Genomic DNA, 22017 nt, shown 5'->3' with positions numbered 1-22017 from the left:
ACGCGAGCTCACAGGGCCTTCAAACGACGGCCGTCTCGCTTGGCAGTCGGAGTCCGCCGCGCTCCCGCCGAGCCGCTGCTAAATACCCCGCTTGTAATGAGACAGGCAGGTATGGCCATTGGATAACACGGCTTGACACATGCTACTAGGCCGGTGCCAAATGGTTACAACCCACTTGGCTGTGGCCATGACTTTTTATAAATGCCTGTTCAGTCCGCTCTCGTGGCAGCAGTTCATCGCCTCCAGTCAACTTTTATAATAATAATATTGTAAATGCAATTATGCCCCCCCCCCCCCCCCCCCCATCCCACAGAGTTGTGTTTACACGTCTTCCTGAATGCCTTTGATTGAGGCATATCTAGGCCCCACCCCGTTTCTTTGGGCGGCGTCCGATGGGGTTCCGAACCCAACCCATGCAGGACGATAAATGAAACGGAAACTCCACATCTGATCAGCTGGCTGAATCTGGAACTTCAAAGTGTCAGCAGGGTGGAGAGGAGTCCTAAGGATCGGCCTGATTTACACAACGGCATCAGATAAAAACTGGAGCACTGTCCAAGACCGCAGCAAGTTTCAGACTGGAGCAGGCTTAATTGGAGTTGTCCAAAGTATTTTGCTTGTAGCTAGCTCTGAAACACTCACAATAAAAATGTCTCCAACACTTTAATTGCTTTAAAAAAAATAAATCAAGACTATGTCCGTCCTCAATGTCAGCCCTCGCCCCAACTTGCTTTACCATCCTTCACCGGCCTGACATTTCCTGATCCCCTCCTCTATCGAATGAAGCACACATGACCCCTTTGTCCTTATGTTGATGAATGACTGCCTCATACCCATTTTGTCAGATTTTGGTGCAGCGGAGTCGATAGCGTCACCTTGACGAGTAAACTTTGTGATCCATCAGCCCTCAAGGCTGTCTGGACTCAACTAAGGCCTGGCAAGAGCAGCTCGCTGCATGGGGCATCTGCTCCATCCAAAATCCTTCAACCAGTGCGCCCGCCAGCCTGTGAGGTCGAACGAATCGCGCCTCTTATTACCGCCGCTTTACAGTGAGAATGTGAGAGGGGAGGGGGGGAAGCGGGAAAAAAAAAAAAACACTTGACTTGTACTAATAGCCGGGAAGCCATGCTGGTCACCAAAGGTCTGAAGACGAAGCACCCTGTCAGTGCCCAGCTTGGGAAATTAGCAAATAATGTTCCCTTCCCCCTGACAAATGTGTGACAGCTCGCCTTCGCCAATCATCCTCTCCTAACGTTATGATGCATGTCTCGGATCCCCACTGGAGGATACAGCCCAAGTTTACTGACCCTCAATTTACCCATGACAAATGGGGTCCTGGTAAATGTGCGTTTTCTAGGGCGCGGAAGGGGTTCATTTGAAGCAATCCTGGTTTATATGGATGTCACTGATTAGGATAAATAGAGGCTGAGTGTGTTAGGACCGCTTGCAGAACCATATTACCACGGGCCTGCCTGCAGTCTTGCCCCCGGAGGGGAGCCTTTCGTGAAAACTTGGCCGTGATAGAAAACCAAAAGCTCTGATGCAATTAGGAGATTAAATTGGATAAGTTGTACAGTCGTGTTTTTATTTATGATGTCCTCGTTGATACAGTGAGGTAACTGCTCCGTAAAAAGGTTACAATGCCACAAATGAGGTTGAAAATGTTTTTTTAAAGAAAAAAAAAAACAAAGGGAAGAAAGAAAAAAAACCTTGATCACACCAGGCTGTTCTCTGCAGCGCTTGATAGAGCTTAATAAAATATCGACTGGAGGTACAGCTCGGACTTTCTCCTTTTGATTTTCTCCAACCTTGCTGACAGTCCGTTCTACCGGTCCTGTCCTGACCAATGGATAACCAATACATGGATTAGACAGAGGACACGCTGGCAATCTCCGAAGGGACAACACTTTGTTGGAAGCTAAAAAGGGATGGCCTGGAAATGAGCCCGCAGGACTTTTCTTTTCAAAACAATCGCGGGAGAGATACGAGCTCCTCCAAGATGTCAGAAACCTGGTGAACTTTTATACCTTTTGTCTGTTTGTCTCGTTAGCGTTAAAAACGTCCAAGAGGAAATGCCAGCAGGAACATTTGACACTGCGGGGCGCTCTCTTTGGGAGAATGGATTGTGAGTTTTGGAAGTGGTTTCAGGGTAATAACCCGAGCGAGGACGTGCCCCTCCGCTATTCGACTTGACTCGGGGTAATTTGTGGTAATTTCTTTGAATTGGGTGACTTACATTTCCACAATTAGGGAGGCGGCGTGAGAAGAGCCAACTTGGAAAGCAAAGCATGAAAAAAGGCACAGATGGGGCCGTAAGACATCTACACCTTCGCTATACCCCCCCCCCCTCACCATTTTCAAATAGTTTCTATCGAGTCTGGACATCGGCGAAGACAAGGAGCCAAAAGCCCATCTGCAGTTTCAATGCGCAAGCCGAACAATTAGTGGAGTCGGTTGGGAAAAATCAAGCGGTGTCAATCCTCGTAAGCTGTCCGGCGACAGGATGAGTCGAAGAGCTGGACCTGTTCATTGGTGACGTTCTCTTTTAATTCTCTAATCAATTGTACCACCATTGCCTCCAGGGGCAATTGTATCCTTATACTAACTGGAAGTGAGTAAGTACTGAAAGCAAGATGGAGTAAGAATAAGACGGGAAGAAGAAAAGAAAATCAACAAAGATAGAGAAAAGGGGGCACGTTTCCTGGGTAAAACCTGATGGTAATCATCCCAATCCGCTTAGCCTCTGTGACTAATGGGGTCTGTTCTTTAGGGACCTGCCACTTTCACCGGGGCGCTATAGAAGCCATTAATGTCTTAACTTATACACCTTCTCAAGGCTGCGTGGTAACACATGTACACACACACATGCACGCACTTCCAGGCAAGCAGGCACTATCGCGGGCACACTGCACTCCTGTTTCATTATCCCGCCGCCTTGTTGGCCTTTGCTCCGCTCCTGCTAGGGAGGTTAAATGCAGGAGAGCTGGGCCAGACTGCACGGTTGGAGGAGAAGGGGACGCATGGCTGAAGAAGGGGGGTCTGGGGAGCAAGAGGAGGGAGGGAAGGGTCTTGATGAGAAACAGCTGCCCCAGGATGGAGGGATCTGGGTGAGGGGGTGGCGGCCCCCACTTTGCAATTCTGCGGCACTCAAGGCCAGGGCTGCGCTTGAGGCCAGGGGGGCTGGCGGCGGGGTGGGGAAGTATTTTTTTTTTTTTTTTAAGAAGGGGGTTCTAGTGAGAGTGCCTTGACGCACCCGTTTCATTCTGTCCATCAGAGCTGCAACAGACAGAGGCTTCCAGGTCAGACAGGCTGTGACCCCCCACAACCTCTGTCTCCTCAGCAATGATGACAGATAAGAGCACCACTTCCTTCTGTTGCCCAAGATAATCACATCCTCTCACTTGTGAGTGGATCACGCTCACCTTTTCGTGCGCTTGTCTTGTTACGTACGACTTCCACGCCGCTCTCAACCAAACAAACTATTGCATTACCAGCCTCATTTCTTAAACCTGGAATGGCTTATGAAGACGTCTACCAAGGGACCAATAATCATAATTTGGATCAACCCCCCCCACCTCCACCTCCAAGAAAAACATTCATTGAGACTCATTTCCTGCATGTGCTCGAATGTTATCATTAAGATTCCCCCCTAAAATTTTAACAAAAGTGCCTTTGCCTCGGTACTTCCTCCCCGCAAACAAACAAGCAGCATTTCAAACCTCCTTGTCAGAGGTAACCGGATAGCCACTCAATAAAGTGCGACCAATCCTTGGATCCGCACCTTCATCCTCATCCTCACCAAAATTTAATGGCAGCTTATTTGGCCCATTCCCCAGCCGTCCACAAGGTTTTATGTTAGCTTTAGCGTAATCCTCCTAACTAAGTAACAGCAAAAACATAACCTCCCCGGGTCCCCCTCTTCCTTTTGCAAAATCTGCACGATTAGCAAACCCAAAGCTCTATCTGTCTCGTATCAGTCCTGCTAAAGACGATTGGCAGAATGAGTCATCCTGACAGCTTGAGTTTAACAGAGCTCGGCAGCGACCTTGTACGACAGAAGGTCAGAGGGGGATCGGGTTGCGCCGCTAGAAGCCCCTCCGTCAAACAGCCTTTTGCTTTTAAAACAGTGCAGATCTTGCACATTTTACATTCAGCCAGGCAAGACCTTGGTTAGTTCATTACCGCCAGGCTGAGGGTTTTCCATACCCCGGCGAGGGAAGACAAGACGACCAGAGATTTTGACTCACCAGTGTACACAAATCTCCCGGGGGCACCTTTGCAGAACTGCTTGGACTTGTAGGACAGCGTGACTTCCACCACGCCGGGGATGTGCCGAGGTGGTGTTTGGACGCGGATAGCGTGGGGAGTTATCAGCTGGATTAAAGAGAAGAAATAATGAGGTCTCCGCAAGAACAAGGCGAGAAGCTTTACCACGTCATACCTCACTCCATACGAGCATGGTGCCGAAGACCACCTGTAGGCCGTCGAAGAAGTTGTCCCCTATGATGATGACGGTGGCTCCTCCAGTGGTCCATCCCTCGCTGGGGCTGATTGCCTTGATGCACGGGGTGGCTGCTTATCCAAGACAAAGAGAAGAGCAAATTCAGCACCAGAGCTTCGAGACCGCTCACCCGTTCCGCACAGACACACACGTATGTCGCCACGTCAGCTCCGAGTCCAAGCCGAGATGGAGATCGGAGATTGCCCCCCCCACCCCCACGAGAAGATAGAATGATGGATTTGTCCTTTACGGCAGCAGAATCAAAATCATTTATCAGCGCGGCGGAGTGGTGTAGTTAAGCAGACCCTTCAAATGGTTGACTTCACAAAGGCTAAACGCCGGGCTCGCTAGGAAAATGATTTGATGTTGCAAATGATGTGTCAGGGCAAATGTAGCCATCGGAATTGATTAGGCGCGCGCCCGCGCGTACAGTTGAGATTTCAAAGTCGGAGGCACGTCATAAATTAGTCAAGAGTAGAGGCCGTTAAAGTGGGAATGACAAGCTCAAGCTTTGCCGCTTCACGTTGTTTCATTACCTTTTGTTCTGCATACGCGGCGGGCGCAGTCGGCGGAGCAGTTTCGGGTTTCATAACGTCGGAGGCACCGGTGAATTATTCACGCGGAGGCTTTTCCTCCCCTACCCAGCCCTTTGTTTTGGTGATCGATTCAATCCATTTCATATTGTTTATTATTACAATGCTTTTCATCTGGCGTGACTCCGGCGACACGGCTCCGCCATACATCAAGCGTCTGAGTTGTTATTATAATCTCATTTGAGTGATCCGGCGCCTCACATCCGCTGTCATTTGATGCATTACCTTAATATGGCGCTCGGCACAACACCGTGTTTACCGCAGAAATAGCATGACAGCTATCCATAAAGCAGCCACATCAGATTTAATCTATTCCCGTCAATATCTTTGAATATACAATGAATTGTTGACGCCTCGCCTTCCCCGATTGCGGCCGGGTTCTTTTTCTTCCCGGGCTTCTAAACCTCTATTATCCTTTCCATCCAGTGAGTAAATCACAGTCGGCCCCCCGGTTGTACGGATCGCCTCCGACAAGACATCTCCCTTTGTTTGCCTTGCTGTTGGGCCCTTTCGGGTCATGTTTGCCGTCTCTCCCGGCCCATAAAGTGCACGCGCACACACGGGTACTACAGGGAATGTGACTTTAACAGGCGCTGTTGACTTCATGCTAATCACCTCGTACAGATTTTCATTTGTGAGGCCTGGAGGAGTGACATTTGCTTTCCTTAATTGCGAAGCGCGGCGTCTGAAAGAGGAGCAAGCCTCGGCGGGCGCGCCGGGGCCCCCCTCTGAGGGCCTGACCTTCATCAGTGCGGACGATTACAGCAAATAATTCACCCTTCAAAATTACTGTAAACAAATTGACTTTGGGGATGAGAGCAAGCGGGAGGGGGATGGCGGGTGGGGGGAGCTTTGTAGGAAAAGGAGGAGGTAGGCGGACCCGATGGCGACTGTGACCGTTCGGGGCCAGCTGCAGCCTAAAGCCGAGCGCCGGCCGCGCAAACTCGTGCGCGCGCACACAAAGGCACCTACGCCGCCACCCACGCGCACTCACGGCGACTGGGGCGCTAAGCCGGCCGCCCTTCTGCCTGCAAATTTGCATACATCTCAATGCGCAGACAGAGCGGGGAGCATGTGCTGAATGGGGACCGTGGCAAAGTGGATTACACAGTCAGTGCCGGCGATCTGATGACAGACACGCACAATAACCCCCCCAACCACCCAGCCCTGGCAGATGACAGGCATCACAAGTGGAAACTTTGAGTTACCAGACAGGAAACGCACCTGTCTCCGCCCCCCTATAACTTGCAACCATCCCGCCCAGAGCTCTTAGCGGAGCTAGGACGTCAAAACCCATCCGAGATCTGAGCCCGGGAGGTCGCGCCTCCGGTATTGTGACACTCAAACAGGTCTGATGTAGCCCCGTGAAGCCGTCCTTTGTTCTGCCTGCTGAAATGTGTTGTAATTGTGCTGTGGGATGTCCAGATGGTCGGTTGATAGTGCAGCTGATGGGATTATACCTTTTACCTCTCCCTGGGCCATCTGTTCCCTTTGACTCTCTCTCACTCTCTCCCTGCCGCTCAGCCTCTCTCCTCCTCTGGTTTCTCTCCATCTTTGCTCCCTCTCTTTCTTCCTCTTAGGCCCAGCAGTCTGGATTCACTTGTCTTTATTGCATAAACCCTAACAGCATTACAGCCACTTGGCATGCAAATGAGGCAGGCGCTTCAGGCTCTACGCTGAGTCTCCTATATTGTCTGGGGCTCTATAATATGTGTGTGTGCGTGTGGGATGATGACGACGCCGCGTGCGTGTGTGAAATACTATTTGGGAGTATGGTTATGCATCTTTAAGTCGGAATCTATAGACATGTTTGAGTGGCAGGTGACCACAAAGCGCGTTTGTGTGTGTTTGCATAATACGCGTGCTGTGTGACAGTGCACACAAGTGGGGGGGGGGGAAATTCCTCGAATGGCACTCAAGCAGCGCAAAGGACCTCCGCCAAGGCCCGACGGTCCTTGTTTGGATCGGCACCAAATTGTTCATAGATATCCGTAGGTCTGGATTTTGTCAGGGAGATTAATTATTGTACCCCACTGAGCTCGATGCTATGAATATTTGGGCAGATTGCAATATTTGTTTTTTTTTTTTTGGATCACGTTCGTATTTTGTCACTCGGTCCAAAAGTGTGGATTTTCTCGCTTCGATTTTGATGTCATCTTTTCCGATTCATTCCGTGCCATTTTTAACTCGATTTTGAGATTTATTTGAAACGGGTAAGCTGGTTAAACAGGGCTGAAAAAAAAACGTCACATGGTGAGACGCCAGCTGTGCCGCCTTTGGGCCAATAGGGGGCAGCACCTCTTGATCAATGCAGGGAGAGGGAGAGACTGATGCTCCTCTGCCTCAGCCACACAAGGCTCCGTCGCCGTGCCAGCCACACATCTGAGGTTTCTCGCCTTTAGTGAACTCCCGAGGAAGAATGTGTTGCTATTTATACAACAACCCAAAAAAAAAAAAAATCTTTAAAGCCAAACTGCCTGCCCACGAGTGTCACGGCGCCTTTCTGGACATGGCGGGAGTCTCCGAGAAACAAAGCGAACCATCCTTTTCCACCGCGTTTTATATTAGCGGAGCCACGGAAGAAAGAAGGAGGGGGGGGTAGCGTTGTGAAGTAGAACACACACACTCGCACAGCTAAGCATCAGGAGGGTGTGTTAAAGTTATTAGACAAAAGACGTGTTCAACTGCGCGGTTGACAGTCGCTTCTTTTCTCGCTTTTACAGGGTGTCACTCTGCTGCTTTGAAGAGTGTGGTGAGGAGAGGAATAAAAGCAGGGGTTGGCTTAACCTGTAAAGAACACACACACACACACACAAATACATTGACATACACACGCACACAATGTAGGGTGGGGGGCGTCCCAGGGGAGTGGGGGAACACGGAGGCGAGGGCTCAACCTCTTTAATTGCTCTCCTCATTAAGAAACTGGTTGCTAGGCGATCCACACCTATCGTGTCATAAACGCGAAACACACAAACAGAACGTCAGCGAACATAATGACTTTGCTGCTCCGGGCAGGACTTTAATTATTTGATTTTGTTCTCCAGTAGAGGAGTCATTAATAAAGACAAAAACAAATAGATTAGCTTTTTGCCCCACCAGGACTGCCGAGTGCACCGAGATATATTAATTGTCTACCACGTGTGTGTGTGTGTACGGTTTTAATTTTAATATATAGTTTATTAGTCGTCGTTGTTGTGTTAAACATTACATTTGCTTTCGGTGGTCGAAGCATTAATGGCCGTTAATGTGTCGAGAAGCTCCGTTGGCTCTAAACTGTTTGCCCAGCCATAATTGGCCCTTGAAATGTGAAGATAAGCAATTTGCACAATTGCTTCGAGTCTGTTCGCTCCTCTTTTATATATTTTTTTGTTCGGTTTTTTTTTTTTCCCAATAAGCTTTCAACCGTATGCGGGTGGAAAGCGCACAGGTCACGGGGTTATGTTTTGTGCATTTTGCTTTTTGAATTTCCCATGGTTTGGTGGTCCTTCTCTCTCTTTTTCTCTCGCTCGCTCTTTGGGCTGTGCAGGCAATCAGTCTATCATATGGAATCAGTTGGAAGAAAAACAGTAAGTTCTGTTTTTCTCATAGGTCACCCCCACCACCACCCCAATACACACACACACATGCTACCCCCCCTCCCCTCCCCTCCCAACCCTTTCTCCTTCCTCCCCTCTGTTTCTGCTCTCTCACAGCTAAATCTGCAGAACCCAATGACAGGAAATTGACCTCACAGCCAAATTCTTAAGCAATTTGATCATGTTTCACATGAGCTTTTAGGACAAATGTAGGTGCATTAGCAGACCACGGGTCGTATTATCAAACCGTTTCTGAAGCAATAAATACATTTCCAAACATGGCAATGGCTTGGCACAAAGATATCTACAAGAGTCTAATTGTGAAAGTGATGGAGGGGGCGGGGGCAGCTAAGAGATGCTAATGTGCTAGAAGCTACAGGAGGTGTGGATGGGAGAAGATGGGAAAGAAACAGCGAGAGGGTGAGCAAACAAAAGATGCCAAAAAACATGTGCCTACCATTCTCCAGATAAGGAGGCGTACCTTCTGAAGGGTCGAGTCTGCGAGCCCTTCGCCCATGCTTGGAATTGTTGTGTACGAACATGTTGTCAGAGACGGCCAGTACGTGGCCGTCCACGTTGACGGTCGTCGATACGACAACCTGCGAGAGGAAGGAGGGGAGATGCGTTAGGACGTATTTGTGTTTTTGATGCTTTCAGAAGCGTGTTTTGTTCAGACGTATCACGTTACGGCGGGCGGCCATTTTGCTCTTCGGTGTCTGCCATTTGTGTACGGCTAATTGACTTTTGAGCCTCTAAAATACATTTCCGTTCAGCCACTCCGCCAACTGTCATCACGGCTCAAAGCTCAGAATTATTGATCAGCGTGTGCATCTGTTTGGAGATGGAGGGGGCCCACCCCCCTTTTAAAATATTACTGGAGTCATTAGTAGCCCAACCGTGCTCACTCCCATCACTCAGCAAACATTTTGCTAGGATCGGATTCCAAACCACACTCCATATTTCATAATGCTTATTTTTGTTGTTGTTTTTTTGCCCACCACATCTCCAAACAGTGAGGCCACATGTGAATGGCTAAAGTGTGTCTGAGCCGGAAACAGAGAGCCCCTCTCAGGTTTGCCTCGCCGGTAAGTGACCTCGCCGGAGCGGTGGAATTTAGGGGGATGCTTTTTTTTTTCTTTTTTCTCAGTCAGGGGAGGGGGTGTAGTTTTGGGGACTGCTGGAGGTGGGGGTAAAGGGAGAAGGGGAAGTGAAAGAGCTCCATTCTTTGGAGCAGGTTCAGAGCTGGGCCAAGCTGAGGATGATGGATTGGGCCCTCTCTGGCCTCCAGCTGGTTTTTGGGGGTAATAAGTGGAGTCGAAGCCGTTCCGAGTACACAAGTTTGGCCAAAGAAACACCTATGGAGGAGCATCTGGCAAATCTATTTGGGAGGAAGAACACTATATTAACTGTTGGACCCGGGACAAGGGAGACATGATGTACATTTTTTTGCTTCTCGGAAAAAGCGTTGCGCAGCTTCTTCTTGCGGACCCTTTGACACGGAAGCGAGATGCGGTGTCTGTCACGCATCACTCCACATTGGCCCTCGGGGAATTCGCCAGGAGGCCTGATGGCGCTGACATCCGGACGGGACACCCTTGTCTTGTCTCCTTCATGTCTGGGCTTCCTCCTGGATCCAACCTGAGTGCCAATCACCCACCGACACGGCCTCCCCTCATTTGTCCTGATTCTGATGGCACAAACGGCTCTAAACCCGATCCCCACCAGTGTTGGGATAAACCAATTATCAATTGACCAGGGGGGGTCGATCATTTCAAGGCTGGACTACTTGACACGTCGGGAAGACTTAGAGAAGTCTTAAAAGCGTTTCGGTGTCATGTCCTTTCGGTGTAAATCGCCACATTGTTGCCTGGCCGCAACAATGATGCTTTTCAGATGGTTGTAAGTGCTACACATGTGCCGGCTTAAGTGCGCACATATGTGAGCGAGGCCGCCCCGTCGGAGGGGAAATATGAATGTGTGCATGCTCACGCATACATGCAGGTATGAATTTCCGCTGGCAGACAGATCGTGAGTTAACACTGTTGTTACATGTGCCGGGATGGTCCTCCCCCCCTGCGCTGAGGCTCAGAAAGCTGTCAGGAAGACAATTGATGGCAGCGCTAAATCCTATATCTTTATTTGTGTCAGATGCGATTCCCTTATAAATATTCCGTCCAGAGCGCATGACACAATTCCCCGGCCTGGGTTTTTTTTTTCTTTACCTCCCCGAGTGCCAATAAGAGATTTAGATTCTTGCGTGAGTATATGTTTGATTTATTTGTACGGCGGTAGATGTGTGAAGTGGCTTTCAGTCAGTCACCTGGAATCTGCGCATGTCTCGTGGGTTCCCGGCATTCTTCAGACAGTTCTGGTTGCACTTGAGGAAGAATTTTAGGAAGAATCTGGAAGAGAGAACACAACAGGAGGAAGGACGTTTAGTCGTGCAGATTCTCGGATTAGACATTTCACGTCTATCGGAGCCGTTAGACCTGAAAGCTAAAAAATCGTTTATCTCCATGTGTAGAATTGCACTGCATCCAAAATTGTTGCTCGGCTGCATAAGGTAACCCAAATGCCATATTTTTCGCACCATAAGGCGGACTGGATTATAAGGTGGCGTCTCACTGAACGGGTTTATTTTGGGGAATTTCCATATATCGGCCACACGGGGTTATAAGGCGCATTACTGCACATTAGGGGAAATAAACCGCTTCAGCAAATAAGTCAAGACTAGATTTGGCCCAAGTTAGATCATATTTTTGCTTTTCCCATACATCGTTTTTGTGGCGTAATAGGAAGGAATTCGATTTATTGATGAACTAACTTGAAACTCGATTTTTGAGCAAATGAAATGATTTTATAGTCCCCCCCAAAAAAAAACTCTTTTTAGTATTCTTTTTTGCTACAGCTCTTGAGTTGCATCTCATTAGTTTGTCCCCAGCAAGGGCAGTTGATCAGCGCGATCGAGCATCCGTTGGAAGCGGCGTGGCCAAATCGATACATTATTTATCCGCTCAAAATCAACACCATCAGTCTCTTTGTCGTCGCCTTCACCCGAGTTCACGGGTCTTTCCCAACACCCATCTGCCACGAAGACGCGGAAAGTCACTTGATATTCCGCCCACCTCTTTAATCCCAGGACACCCCTGTGCAATTAAAGTTCTCCTGTTCAATAGGGAAGCAAATGAGGCCCACCTGTGACCAGGTCTTGTTTGAAGAGCATCAGGGATAAAGGACCTAACAAGGTGAGAGCGCGCCACAAAACTTATAGTCCTGTCAGGCAATTAGGCGGACACTCCTGGGACCGCCGTATGCCACACACACACACACACGCTTAACGCATGCACACACACCCCGTGCACTTGTGGGTGGGTGAGGCAATTACGCCACAAATTACAACCTGGCTAATCGTCTCTGAACAAATGTCACGTCTGAGTGAGATCTGGGCCGGGCCGGTTTGTTAGCCCGCCTCGCGTGAGGGTTCTCACGACAGAATTTATCGATGAAGCACCCTTCTCACGTGGCAACAGTTAAAGATGGTGGAGAGGGTGGCTTCCCCGCGTGACAGGCTATTGTGCCGCGTTGCGCAACTGCGCAGAACGAACAATGCAATGGATTCGCTTTGCGCAACGTCCCGCCGCAGAAGAGTGACTGATGTCGTTTTGCTTTATTGCTGTCAGAAACGCTGCCTTATTTACTTTCCAACCCGCTCGCATTGTGTCGGAGTGCGGTTTCCATTGTCCTCGCACAATGGCGGCGGCGGCTCATCGGATTACCATAGATGGCGTTTGCCGTTTCATTGCCGGCTAAATACGGTGGCTCGTCTGGAGGCTTTCTCAACACTTAAGCCTTCCCGTTTGCTGCGGCGGCCGGGCCAAGCCGTAAATCAGCATCGGGAGTGACCCTCCTAACCCCGGCCGCATTAACACTCGCGCCGGTCATTTCCAAGCGCTCTTCGATAGACTCCTTCTACCTTGTACTCGGCCCCGCAGGAGAGAGGCGAGGTGAGAAAATATTTTCCCTCCACGTCCAAGAAGCTTTGGCTCGGACATCAATAAAAGACGTTTTAACCCGTGCCAGGATGCTGATTGCCTGTTGGTGTGCGGCGAGGCCATAAAAAAGCTGACTTGTCATTAGAGCATTTCACTTGATTGTGTTCGCCGTGTTTTCGGGTTGCATCTGTTGGCCGATCATCAAAATGACCATTATGTACTCTAATTCCCTGACCCTGTTTTTATTTCCCCGAAGAGTCATAATGTAGAGCAGCAGACATCTGTGGAAAGCAGACCTGAAATACGACTTTTATTTGTCTGTCGCCTCTCATACAGATTGGGTAAGGCCGGGCGCGTTGTGTGTTTGCGTTCACGCACACAATTTATGTCTGAACAAGAGATGGAATACATTTGCCAAACAATGCACTGACTTCATAAAACAAACACATTACTTTGCGACTTGGACATTTCTTGGATTCTTTTTTTCTTCTTCTTCTTCACACTGTTCCCGCTACCAGAGTGCAAAAAAAAAAAAAGTAACAAAACAATAAACGGGAGAAATGTGGCGCGCATGCTCATAAAGAAGCTCCTTTATGTTTACTGTTATGAAGGCAATTAAGCTCAATTTCGCCGCTAAAAAGATAAGCTTAATTTTCATCGTCCGCGGCGGCGCTCCTATAGCATCCATTACGTTTGAGTTGGTTAAGATTCTCCATGAGCGCGGCGGCGCAAATTGGTCCTCGGTGGAAAGGAGAGCAATTAAGAGCAGGCCCCTCTCTCTCGCTCTCTCTCTCTTGCTCTTTTACTTCTTAAATATCTACAGAAGTTTGTGCTCTTGTTTTGGCACGCACAGAGACAAAAGGAGCTTGTTTAATTGTTTTTTAATGGGATATCAAGTCGTCGCTGCCATTAGATGTTGGCAATGGAGGGCAAAGGGGGATAGCGAGAAAGAATGAACTGCAATTAGCTTTGATTAAAGCTATCCTTCTCAATAATCAGCTGTTCTGACAGGACAGCGGGGCCCTGGTGGCCGCCGAGATGGAGGAAGGTGTTGAGTGATATTAAGGCCAATGAAGGGGATATTAACATGGCTAATTAAAGCTCTTCCAAAGCCGGCAGAGGAGGCTCTCGGCGGACCCGGGCCGGATGAAATAATCGGCCCGGGCAGCTATCAGTTGGAGGTGAGAGAGAGAAAACGGGGGCCGGCGTCCTACAAAGAGCGAGACGGCAATGGAGAGGAAGACTTCCAGCTCATTTTGACATGGAGCTTGCCAGTATAACTAAGAGCTGACATCAGCTTTTATGTCGGGCCGCCAGTCACGGCGGCGCTGGGCAAATCAACACTCCCAAGAATCCAGCTCGGTCTGTGGCAATTAATACGCGTCTCCCGTTGTACCTCCGTGCTCGCCCACTGCCGAAGCTACTAATCATGCCATAATGATTTCTCTCCCTCTGGTCAAAGGGGAAATAGATTGTCTCTTTAGTAATGCAGCAGGCTCGGCGCCTTCCACTCCCTGGCTTCACACGGCCGGTAATTGAGGAGAAAAAGGCCGACTTTGGCACTTTGACTGATTTGAGGGCTGCTAGACCCTCTTATCTTTACTCTGATCATTTTAGGCTGACACTCAAAGGAAGACCCATCGCCCTAATTCTAGCTCGCCCTCTCCTATCATCAAACGGAGTGGGGGGGGGGGGGGGGGGGGGAAGAGAGAAAGTGACTAAAAAAGAAAAAAAACAAACAGACGAGGTGATGAGGGTTTTTTCTCATTTATACGGCCAACTTAATTGCCGGGTTGATGTCGCCCGCGGCGTAAACGTCCGCCCCTTTGATGGAAATGACGAAGGCAAATAAGGATTGTGTTGCGTTATTGAGCGAGTGGCGCGATACCGTCAATTTATTTCGTTTGGGAAAAAAAAGAAAGGAAAACAAGAGCTCTCCCCTGTCAGACAATACACGGACAGATGGCCCAAAGTATCCATACGAGTCAGGTATTGACAAGGCTAAGCTCCCGCCACTAATGACTAGCTCGCAGTGTCCACAGCCGGCAGCCATGACAGTGAGGTCATCCGTTGCAGGGTGGCGAGTATCGATCACCGGCCGGGCCCGGCCCATCGGGCCCCAGCTGCCTTCCCAGACTCAATGGGCCCCTGTTACAGGAGGAACAGCTCCCGCTACAATCCGCTGACACCGGATCTCTGCGCTGAGATAGTTGCGCGCCGGTCAATAGCGTATCGGCTTTCCAAAACGGCGGGGTCTTAATGTCAAGCCTCTCTCCTGCCTTGCCTACCTAGCACTCCGGTTATTAGGCGCTGCGCTCAACTGCATTCACATCCCTGTTGTGACAAGGCAAAAAGAAGAAATAGAGACACTTTGAGATCTTAATCTCCACCCACCCTTGAACACTCACGTATGCAACCCGAGGTACCGCGGGAGGCCGGGTTGGGTAAGGCCGCCGATTCTGGCTCGGGTCGGGCCGTATTTCCCTCGCCTTAGCCCGAGTGGAGCGCTGCGGCACATTAACAATATTTGCTCTACCCCGTGTACAAGCGCCCAGGGAGCGACCCGAGTAGATCCTATCGCTTCTTTATCAGCGAACAAGTGCCTCACTATCCAACCATATTGGGTTTGGGAGATTAACCCCTTCCGCCGGCAGCTCTACCGGGACGGGGGCGGCAGATGTCGCTGTGATTATTATTGTTCGACATCAAATATCTCAACTGCGTATCTGCTACAATTTATTGGATCTTTTCGAGTACCCCCCCACCCACCCCTGCCTCTCCTCTCTGCTCGTGCTGCTGTTGTCAGTTCATTTTGTTGTTTCATATTTTTTTCAGTGCCCGTGTATGGCGGAGAGAGGGGGGGTGTCACAAATAATTGATGCGCTTCCTGCGCGCCCTGTAGATGTAGCTGTGTCCCTCCATTCATCCCTCTTTACCCTCCTCCACCCATCCCACCCCCCTTCTTCTCCTCTCTAATGGGCAGAGTGGCATTGACATTATTTCACTTGAGGATCCCTCATTCTGTCAATCCCTCTTCATTTACTCCATGGCTGCAGGACTCATTATGGAAACACCCTCGCTCTCTTTCTCTGCTACTTTCAGTCATCCTTCTCACCTCCTTCTCTCTCTCTATCTCTGGACACTGTTAGTCTCTTACTTAAGAGAATGGCTTGTCTTTACAAATAGCTCGGTGTCAGGGCCCCGCTTCTTGCTAGCTCCCTCGCAGGCTTTGAGCGCGGGGTTTAGTGTCACCGATTAAACAAAAGAGGCACAGCTCCCGTTAAGTATCCATCAGGAGCTTAACGCTGGACTTCTTTTTGCTGGCGCCGCTGCAACCCTTTAGCCCCGGAGCTCCGTACGCCTGCGCCCTCGCAGGGAGACACTGCCGAGACTGTGTTACAGTCGCACGCTGCTCTTTGTTTTGACATTCAACAAAATGTAACGGGACGCAAGAACATCAATAATTCTGCACAATTTAACCGTAGCGGAAAATTCCTCCGGTTGCTGCCGTTGATACGGCACCTGCGAGGTGTTTAGTATTCATCCATAAATAGCACATGATGATGATGCCAATTAAAATGATCAGCTGTCAGTCAGTGGCATGCACACCTCTTGCCAAGGCTGTGCAAGTCTCATTTGGATCGCCACCAAATTGAATTCCCGCCTTCTGAATAGATGCCTGGATTTTGTCATTAACATCCATGCATTATTCACAAACACCTATATCTGGATCAGCACCAAAATGCGTCGGGTTCTTCCTTAGCCAATACCTGCCCAGTTAAAAAAAATAAAAAAATCTGTGCAAAGGCTTTAGTTGAGTTAGTTGTGAGGAGTATTTACTAGATTGTTTTCAAAACGATGATGTTGGAATAATGTACAAATGGGACATCATTTGAGCACCGTAGATGGTTTGTTTAGCTGGAAAGCAAAGAGGCTCCTCTCGGTTATTTTTTTGGGCTCCAGAGCAGAAAAATATGGTGCTTTTGATTAGTGGTCAGCTCTGGAGCTCGGGGCCCTGAGGAAATACCAGTCAGCACCTCGCCGCACTTCTCCGACGGGAGATAAGCACGTGTTGGAGTGAGCTGCCCCGGTGAATAGTTGTATTTAGGGTGTGGGACGCGGGGGTTCTGGAAGGCTTTACAATGAGAGCCATACAGCGCCGGTCTCCCGCGACGGCTGGGAGCGATCACTCGGTCCCGGCTGGGCATGAGCAGAGGAACGCAGCTGTACGCTGAAGCCCGGCAGGGGGGCTTTGGACATTTACTCAGCAGCTATTTTGGAATGCTGATCATATTTGCATGCGCTTGTATGCGCTCTGGTCCCGTGAGTCACTGCTTTTTTTTTTTTTTGCTGCTGCAGCTGTCCATCCATGCATGCCCAATCGTGCATGAGTGTATTTCGACGACATATTATTACTAATGTATAATACATACATCCAAAGTGGCTGTCAGGACTGGTCAGCCATCATAAAACATGAGGCAGCCACTCTTGACATTGCCGCCACATTAACGCAGAAGAGATGGGAGGTGGGGGGGTTGCGTTTGGACTGTCATGTAGGTGGGGGGGGGGGGGCAATAGAGACAGAAAGACAGCGAGCGGCTGGGCGCTTAAAGCTAACAGGTAACCTTTCGATGCACCTAGGACAAAGGCAGGAGGGGGGGAAAGAAAATGTCAAATTAAGAGAGGCCAGGCAGAGAGACGTGGCTGCCATATTTGTGTGAAAGCCCAGTGCTGTTGGCAGCAGAGATGGCTGCTTTCTGATTCATCTGGGGCCGTATGGCAAAGCTTTGTCAGTCTGTGCGAGGTATAAATAATTCAGGGTGAGAGATGGCAATTACAGGGCCCTGCACAACCAAAATGAATATTTTATAAGGACTAAAACTGCCCTGGAATGAATCACACACATGGAGTCACACACATACACACCAAGCACGTCACCCATTTGTGTGCACACAACATATAAGTGAATGTGCACACACACGGGCACAGCACGACCCGACTCGAACATAGATGTTGTATTGTTGACATTACAACTATTATATGATCTAAAACCCCGTGTTTGAGGCTTAATGATATTTAATATGCTTGCACGGTGAGAGGAATTTGTATTTCTGCTTTTGCCATCACAAATATGTTGACAATTTCTGCCAGTTATTTTTTTGTTTGTCCTTAGCCCTTTGCAAAATTAATTAGCAACAAATGAAAGCGCAAATTCCTGTCAATAAATACTATAGATCAGCATAAAGAAAGTCTCTTGAGATACCTCGGCTTTACTTTTGACCCTGTAAATATGCTCTTTGTGTGCGTGTGTTAGGGGGGGGCAGCTAAATGCTAATGGGAAAAGATTAAACCCACTAGCCGCCTGGAGCATTTACCTCCAAAGGGTTTTGTCTGTCAGGTTTCTTGCAAAAACTCTTTCTTTATAATGCCGGGACAAAAAATAACATTGTTCGCCGGTCCGGAGGAGCGCCGCGACTTGCTTGAATGGCCATTGTGTGCGCCTCGTAATGATACCTTAGCTTTTGTGCGCGGGGGGCCAGGTAGGGCTGCGTGACATCAGCGTCACACAAGTGCCTCTCTGTGCCCATGTTTGGGGGGAAGGATTTTGTCCACGGTGGGAAAAAAGGGGGAAAAGATAATAAACAGGAGTTGGTTTTGTAGCCCTCCGACTAAGAGCACTGTGTCAAAAGTATCGTGTTCGGGAATCATTAAAAAAATATTTGATGAGACATTTCATTTTTCTAAAAATGTATAAAAAAAATAAAAAATAGCCTACTCTGCATTTGCAATAAAAAAATTAAATTAATGGTTAAAATAAATGTAGAAAAATCAGTTGACATGTCTAAAATTGAATCAAAATCTTGAAACAGATTCGATTTAGATTTATTTCAACTATGTATTACAAGTACAGATAAGTCATTTTAAAAATCTGTTTATAGAGCTAAATTTCTCCATCAGTCAAGGATTCATCTTAGTATGACAAATCAGACATTTATAGCACATGAGCTTGTCGCAGTTGTCGCTCATTCCTGCTAGCATAGCATTTGTCAATGGGCATCACGCTCTGTCAGCATGACGCAATAGCCGGATTTTTTTTCTTCAACCCTCTTCTGAGCAGCGATGTATTTGTCAGTCCAAAGGGAGGATAGCGAAGCCTCAGAGGGAGGAGGCACCGACCGCAAGCGTTGCCCAAAAGTGACAGGCAGGCAAATGCTAAGAGAAAGCTGCTTCCGTGTCGAAGCGCGCTGTTAGCGATACAGCTAGCCGCTGTGTGAAGACTCCTGACAAAGCCGTAGCGCGGCGTGTCTCGCCCCGTTTGTGACTTTTCAAAGAGTGTGATTTGCAAATCACATGAGTCTGTGGGCATAGACCGGGCATGTAAGTGCGGTGAATAAAAGCCCCCCTGCGCCGCTGAGGGAAAACCTCGCTTGTCAGCCTGCTTCTTTGTCAGGAAACTGACACATAAATAGACAGTGTTTTGCCACTCACTCCTCCCCGCCTCGTGTACACATGAGGCACGCGTCTGCCTCCGCCACATCCAGGTTGGGTGGCTTTAGGGGAGGAAATTGTTGAAAGACACCCTGCCGCTTCTCGGGGCGATGACTGCAAATATTGCGGGCCACTTCAGAGCGCCTCCGACAACAAACAATGGGGGTTGATGTGCAACCAGATAAGGAGAGGGGTGGGGGGGGAGAAAAAAAAAAAGCAGATCGGCTAGCTGGGTCAAAAGCGTCACTACGGGGCCTATTTTTCATGCAAATTACTACTAATGAGCTTCCTGAAATCTGACTAATTATATCAAAGAGATTTCTTTAATTAGTTTGTAATAACTCCGCACACACACACAAGCATGGCAGTAAACAGATTAAGCTATATGGAGCTAGCAATTTGTCACACTTTCTACGAGGTGCCGTGCAGCTGGCGCTAATGTTGCCTCTCCAAAAGGCCTCGATAAGTATATTGCTTTAAGAGATACAAATATGTGCCTGGAGAATATTATGAAGTGTTTCCACAATGGCAACATTTACAGATGGAGTCGAGACTGACGACCTCCTCCAAGGCTCAACAATCACGAGTTGGAGAGTGAAAAACAAAGTCTAGATCTTTCAACGGAAGTTACAGCAATATTTGACGTGTGCTTGGAATATGGAACAAATTTGGATTTAATCAGTATGAACTTGTGTTGGCCCACCTTTCGATATTTAATTGTGTAATGTAAACAGAGTAGTGTAATAGTATCTGTGTTTTTCTGCAAACTAATTCGGAATTTGCAAACGTCATAAACCAAGGGTACAAGTGGAAAACAATTTCAGTTGCTTTGGTTCCTAAATGAAGCACCCTCGACAGAAATATCGACACTACTAAAATATGGAACAAATTATTTACTAAATTAAATTAATTACAAATTCATCATTGTATTGGCTACCATATTATTCCGACTTTACGGCACATCGATTTTTGAGACATAAAACGATTTTACGTGCGCCTTATAGTCAGAAAATCCGGTTCGTTAACCCGCCTGAGAGCCGAGGAGCGCCTGAAGCATTTTTTGAGACAACAATATGGCGTTTATCGTCCACTTTGCACCTCTGACTAATCCCGCAACATTCTCCTGGCCCCTTAAAAGTCAAAACATCTAATACGCCGGCGGTCACAGGAGACCGCGCCCGATTACGATCTTTCTGATACCCTCAATCTACACGCCGATGGATTAAACATTCAATTTGTTAGCCGCCCGGACCAGCGCCCAGGTTCACCACTTACCATACAAATGGAAAACACGCTAGTAATCTATTAGCCTGCCCGGCCTGACACTGTATTATGTTGTATTTGTATTATATTTACTTCAGGGAAATTAGGATTCAAGTCATATTTATCTTGGTGTGGAAATGTGTGTCTAAATGGAAATCACCTATAGCGTGAGGCGGGATGCAGAGCCATACTAATGTGATCCGTGAACCGTGCGATTTAGTCACCCTTTCTGGATGCACTGTGGGCTCATTCTACATATCAAACATGCTCTCCCCCTGTTAAAGCCCCCCCCATCCAACACCCCGATGCTGTTTGATAATTATTACGCTCACATTACAACACAAGACCTTGCCTGTGGAGCTGGAGGAGGCTCCGCCCCCTTACCCCCCCCTCCCCGCCATGCCCGTTGTCATATACAGTAGTAAACAGCTTCCCAGTAAGCTGTTTGCACTTGACTGCCCGCTCTAGGAAATAAAAACAAAGAGCAAATTGGGGGTTTTGCGTCTGAGTGAATAAATAAGGTTGTTTTACTCACAGAATGCATTACCTTTTTAAAGCGTGCGGCCGCTAATGCGCCGCGGTCTTTTCATTTGACAAACAAAAGCTCAAATTAAGAATTAAAAACACTCCAATTGAGATAACGGCATTAGCTCGCCGACGTCAATGAAGGGGGAGGAGAGGGAGAGAAAAAAAAAAGTTGGACGGCATCCACCTCGTTCCCATGCTTCCATTGTTACGTTAAATTGCAATATTAATCCCGGCTCAAGGCGAGGTACTGTAGCTTTGTGCGCGGCGCACTTGAATTATGCCATTGAAGTAATTGATAGTGATTCAGCCATTGAAGGTACTAATCCCGCGATTCGGTGCGTCTCGCGCCGTGCCATTTACCTCCAGATGTTTCCAGTTTGGGGGTAATCAATAAAGAGGGAATAAAGATTGGCATTCACAATACTCCCCCTGACAAGCTCCAGCCGCATGTTTGTCAAGCAAATTAAACACACTTAGACTTTTCACCTGCTCCGGCGACGGCACCACATATGGCGGCTAAGTTAAAAATAAGAAAGTGTGCATACATTACCATGCATAATGCACAACTCCCTCCATTTAATATGCAAATTTTGTAAAATATTACTGAATACCTTCTGTTCGGAGTGAATAAATTTGAATCGCAATTAGAATAATCTTGTATAATTAATGAAAACTGTCAATTTTGGTTCCGAAGTAATTTGATTAGCATGTTGATAGGACACTTATCAAGTTCAGTAAACTGTTAGGTAAGAGAATGAAAAAGGAGATATTGGAGGGGTATTTTTCGCAGCCATTTTGACATTTTTCCTCAGCTTTGTAAACAAAGACGGCAAGCTGGCAAACTTCCTGAGCCGAGGGAGGGAGGGAGGGAGGGAGATCGTGATCGTCCGTGGTGGAGCCCCCCTAGCCCAAGTTTACGGGCTCCCTCTCACGCGGCATTTGTAGTCTTCACATCACACGAGTTTAAAAACAGCTTTATAAATGTTTGCAGGCTATAAATGTAGACTCCTTCGACGGGAATCCCCCCCCCGACACAGACGGTCCGTCCCAGCCGGCAAATTCATCTGAGAGTA

The 22017-nt window shown here is 48.2% G+C and overlaps 2 protein-coding genes across 9 annotated transcripts in view; one reads left to right on the top strand and one right to left on the bottom strand.

Moving 5' to 3' along the window:
• The window catches only part of ebf3b (EBF transcription factor 3b), a 73169-nt gene that overhangs the window by 15903 nt on the left and 35249 nt on the right, over positions 1-22017 (bottom strand). For 2 of the 8 annotated variants that reach the window (XM_049736750.2, XM_049736754.2), the window contains exons 7-10: positions 10993-11074; positions 9130-9271; positions 4442-4575; positions 4248-4374 (exon numbers count right to left, since the gene is read on the bottom strand). In XM_049736750.2, coding sequence (XP_049592707.1) covers positions 4248-4374; positions 4442-4575; positions 9130-9271; positions 10993-11074 — 485 coding nt within the window. The remainder of the gene's footprint in view (positions 1-4247; positions 4375-4441; positions 4576-9129; positions 9272-10992; positions 11075-22017) is intronic. The other 6 variants (XM_049736751.2, XM_049736755.2, XM_049736752.2 and 3 more) reach the window with 3 other exon arrangements.
• The window catches only part of mgmt (O-6-methylguanine-DNA methyltransferase), a 160273-nt gene that overhangs the window by 109936 nt on the left and 28320 nt on the right, over positions 1-22017 (top strand). The window lies entirely within an intron of this gene.

This window comes from Syngnathus scovelli, chromosome 12, assembly GCF_024217435.2.
Source record: "Syngnathus scovelli strain Florida chromosome 12, RoL_Ssco_1.2, whole genome shotgun sequence".
Classification (NCBI taxonomy): Eukaryota; Metazoa; Chordata; class Actinopteri; order Syngnathiformes; family Syngnathidae; genus Syngnathus; species Syngnathus scovelli.
This window is presented reverse-complemented; position numbering and strand designations above follow the sequence as displayed.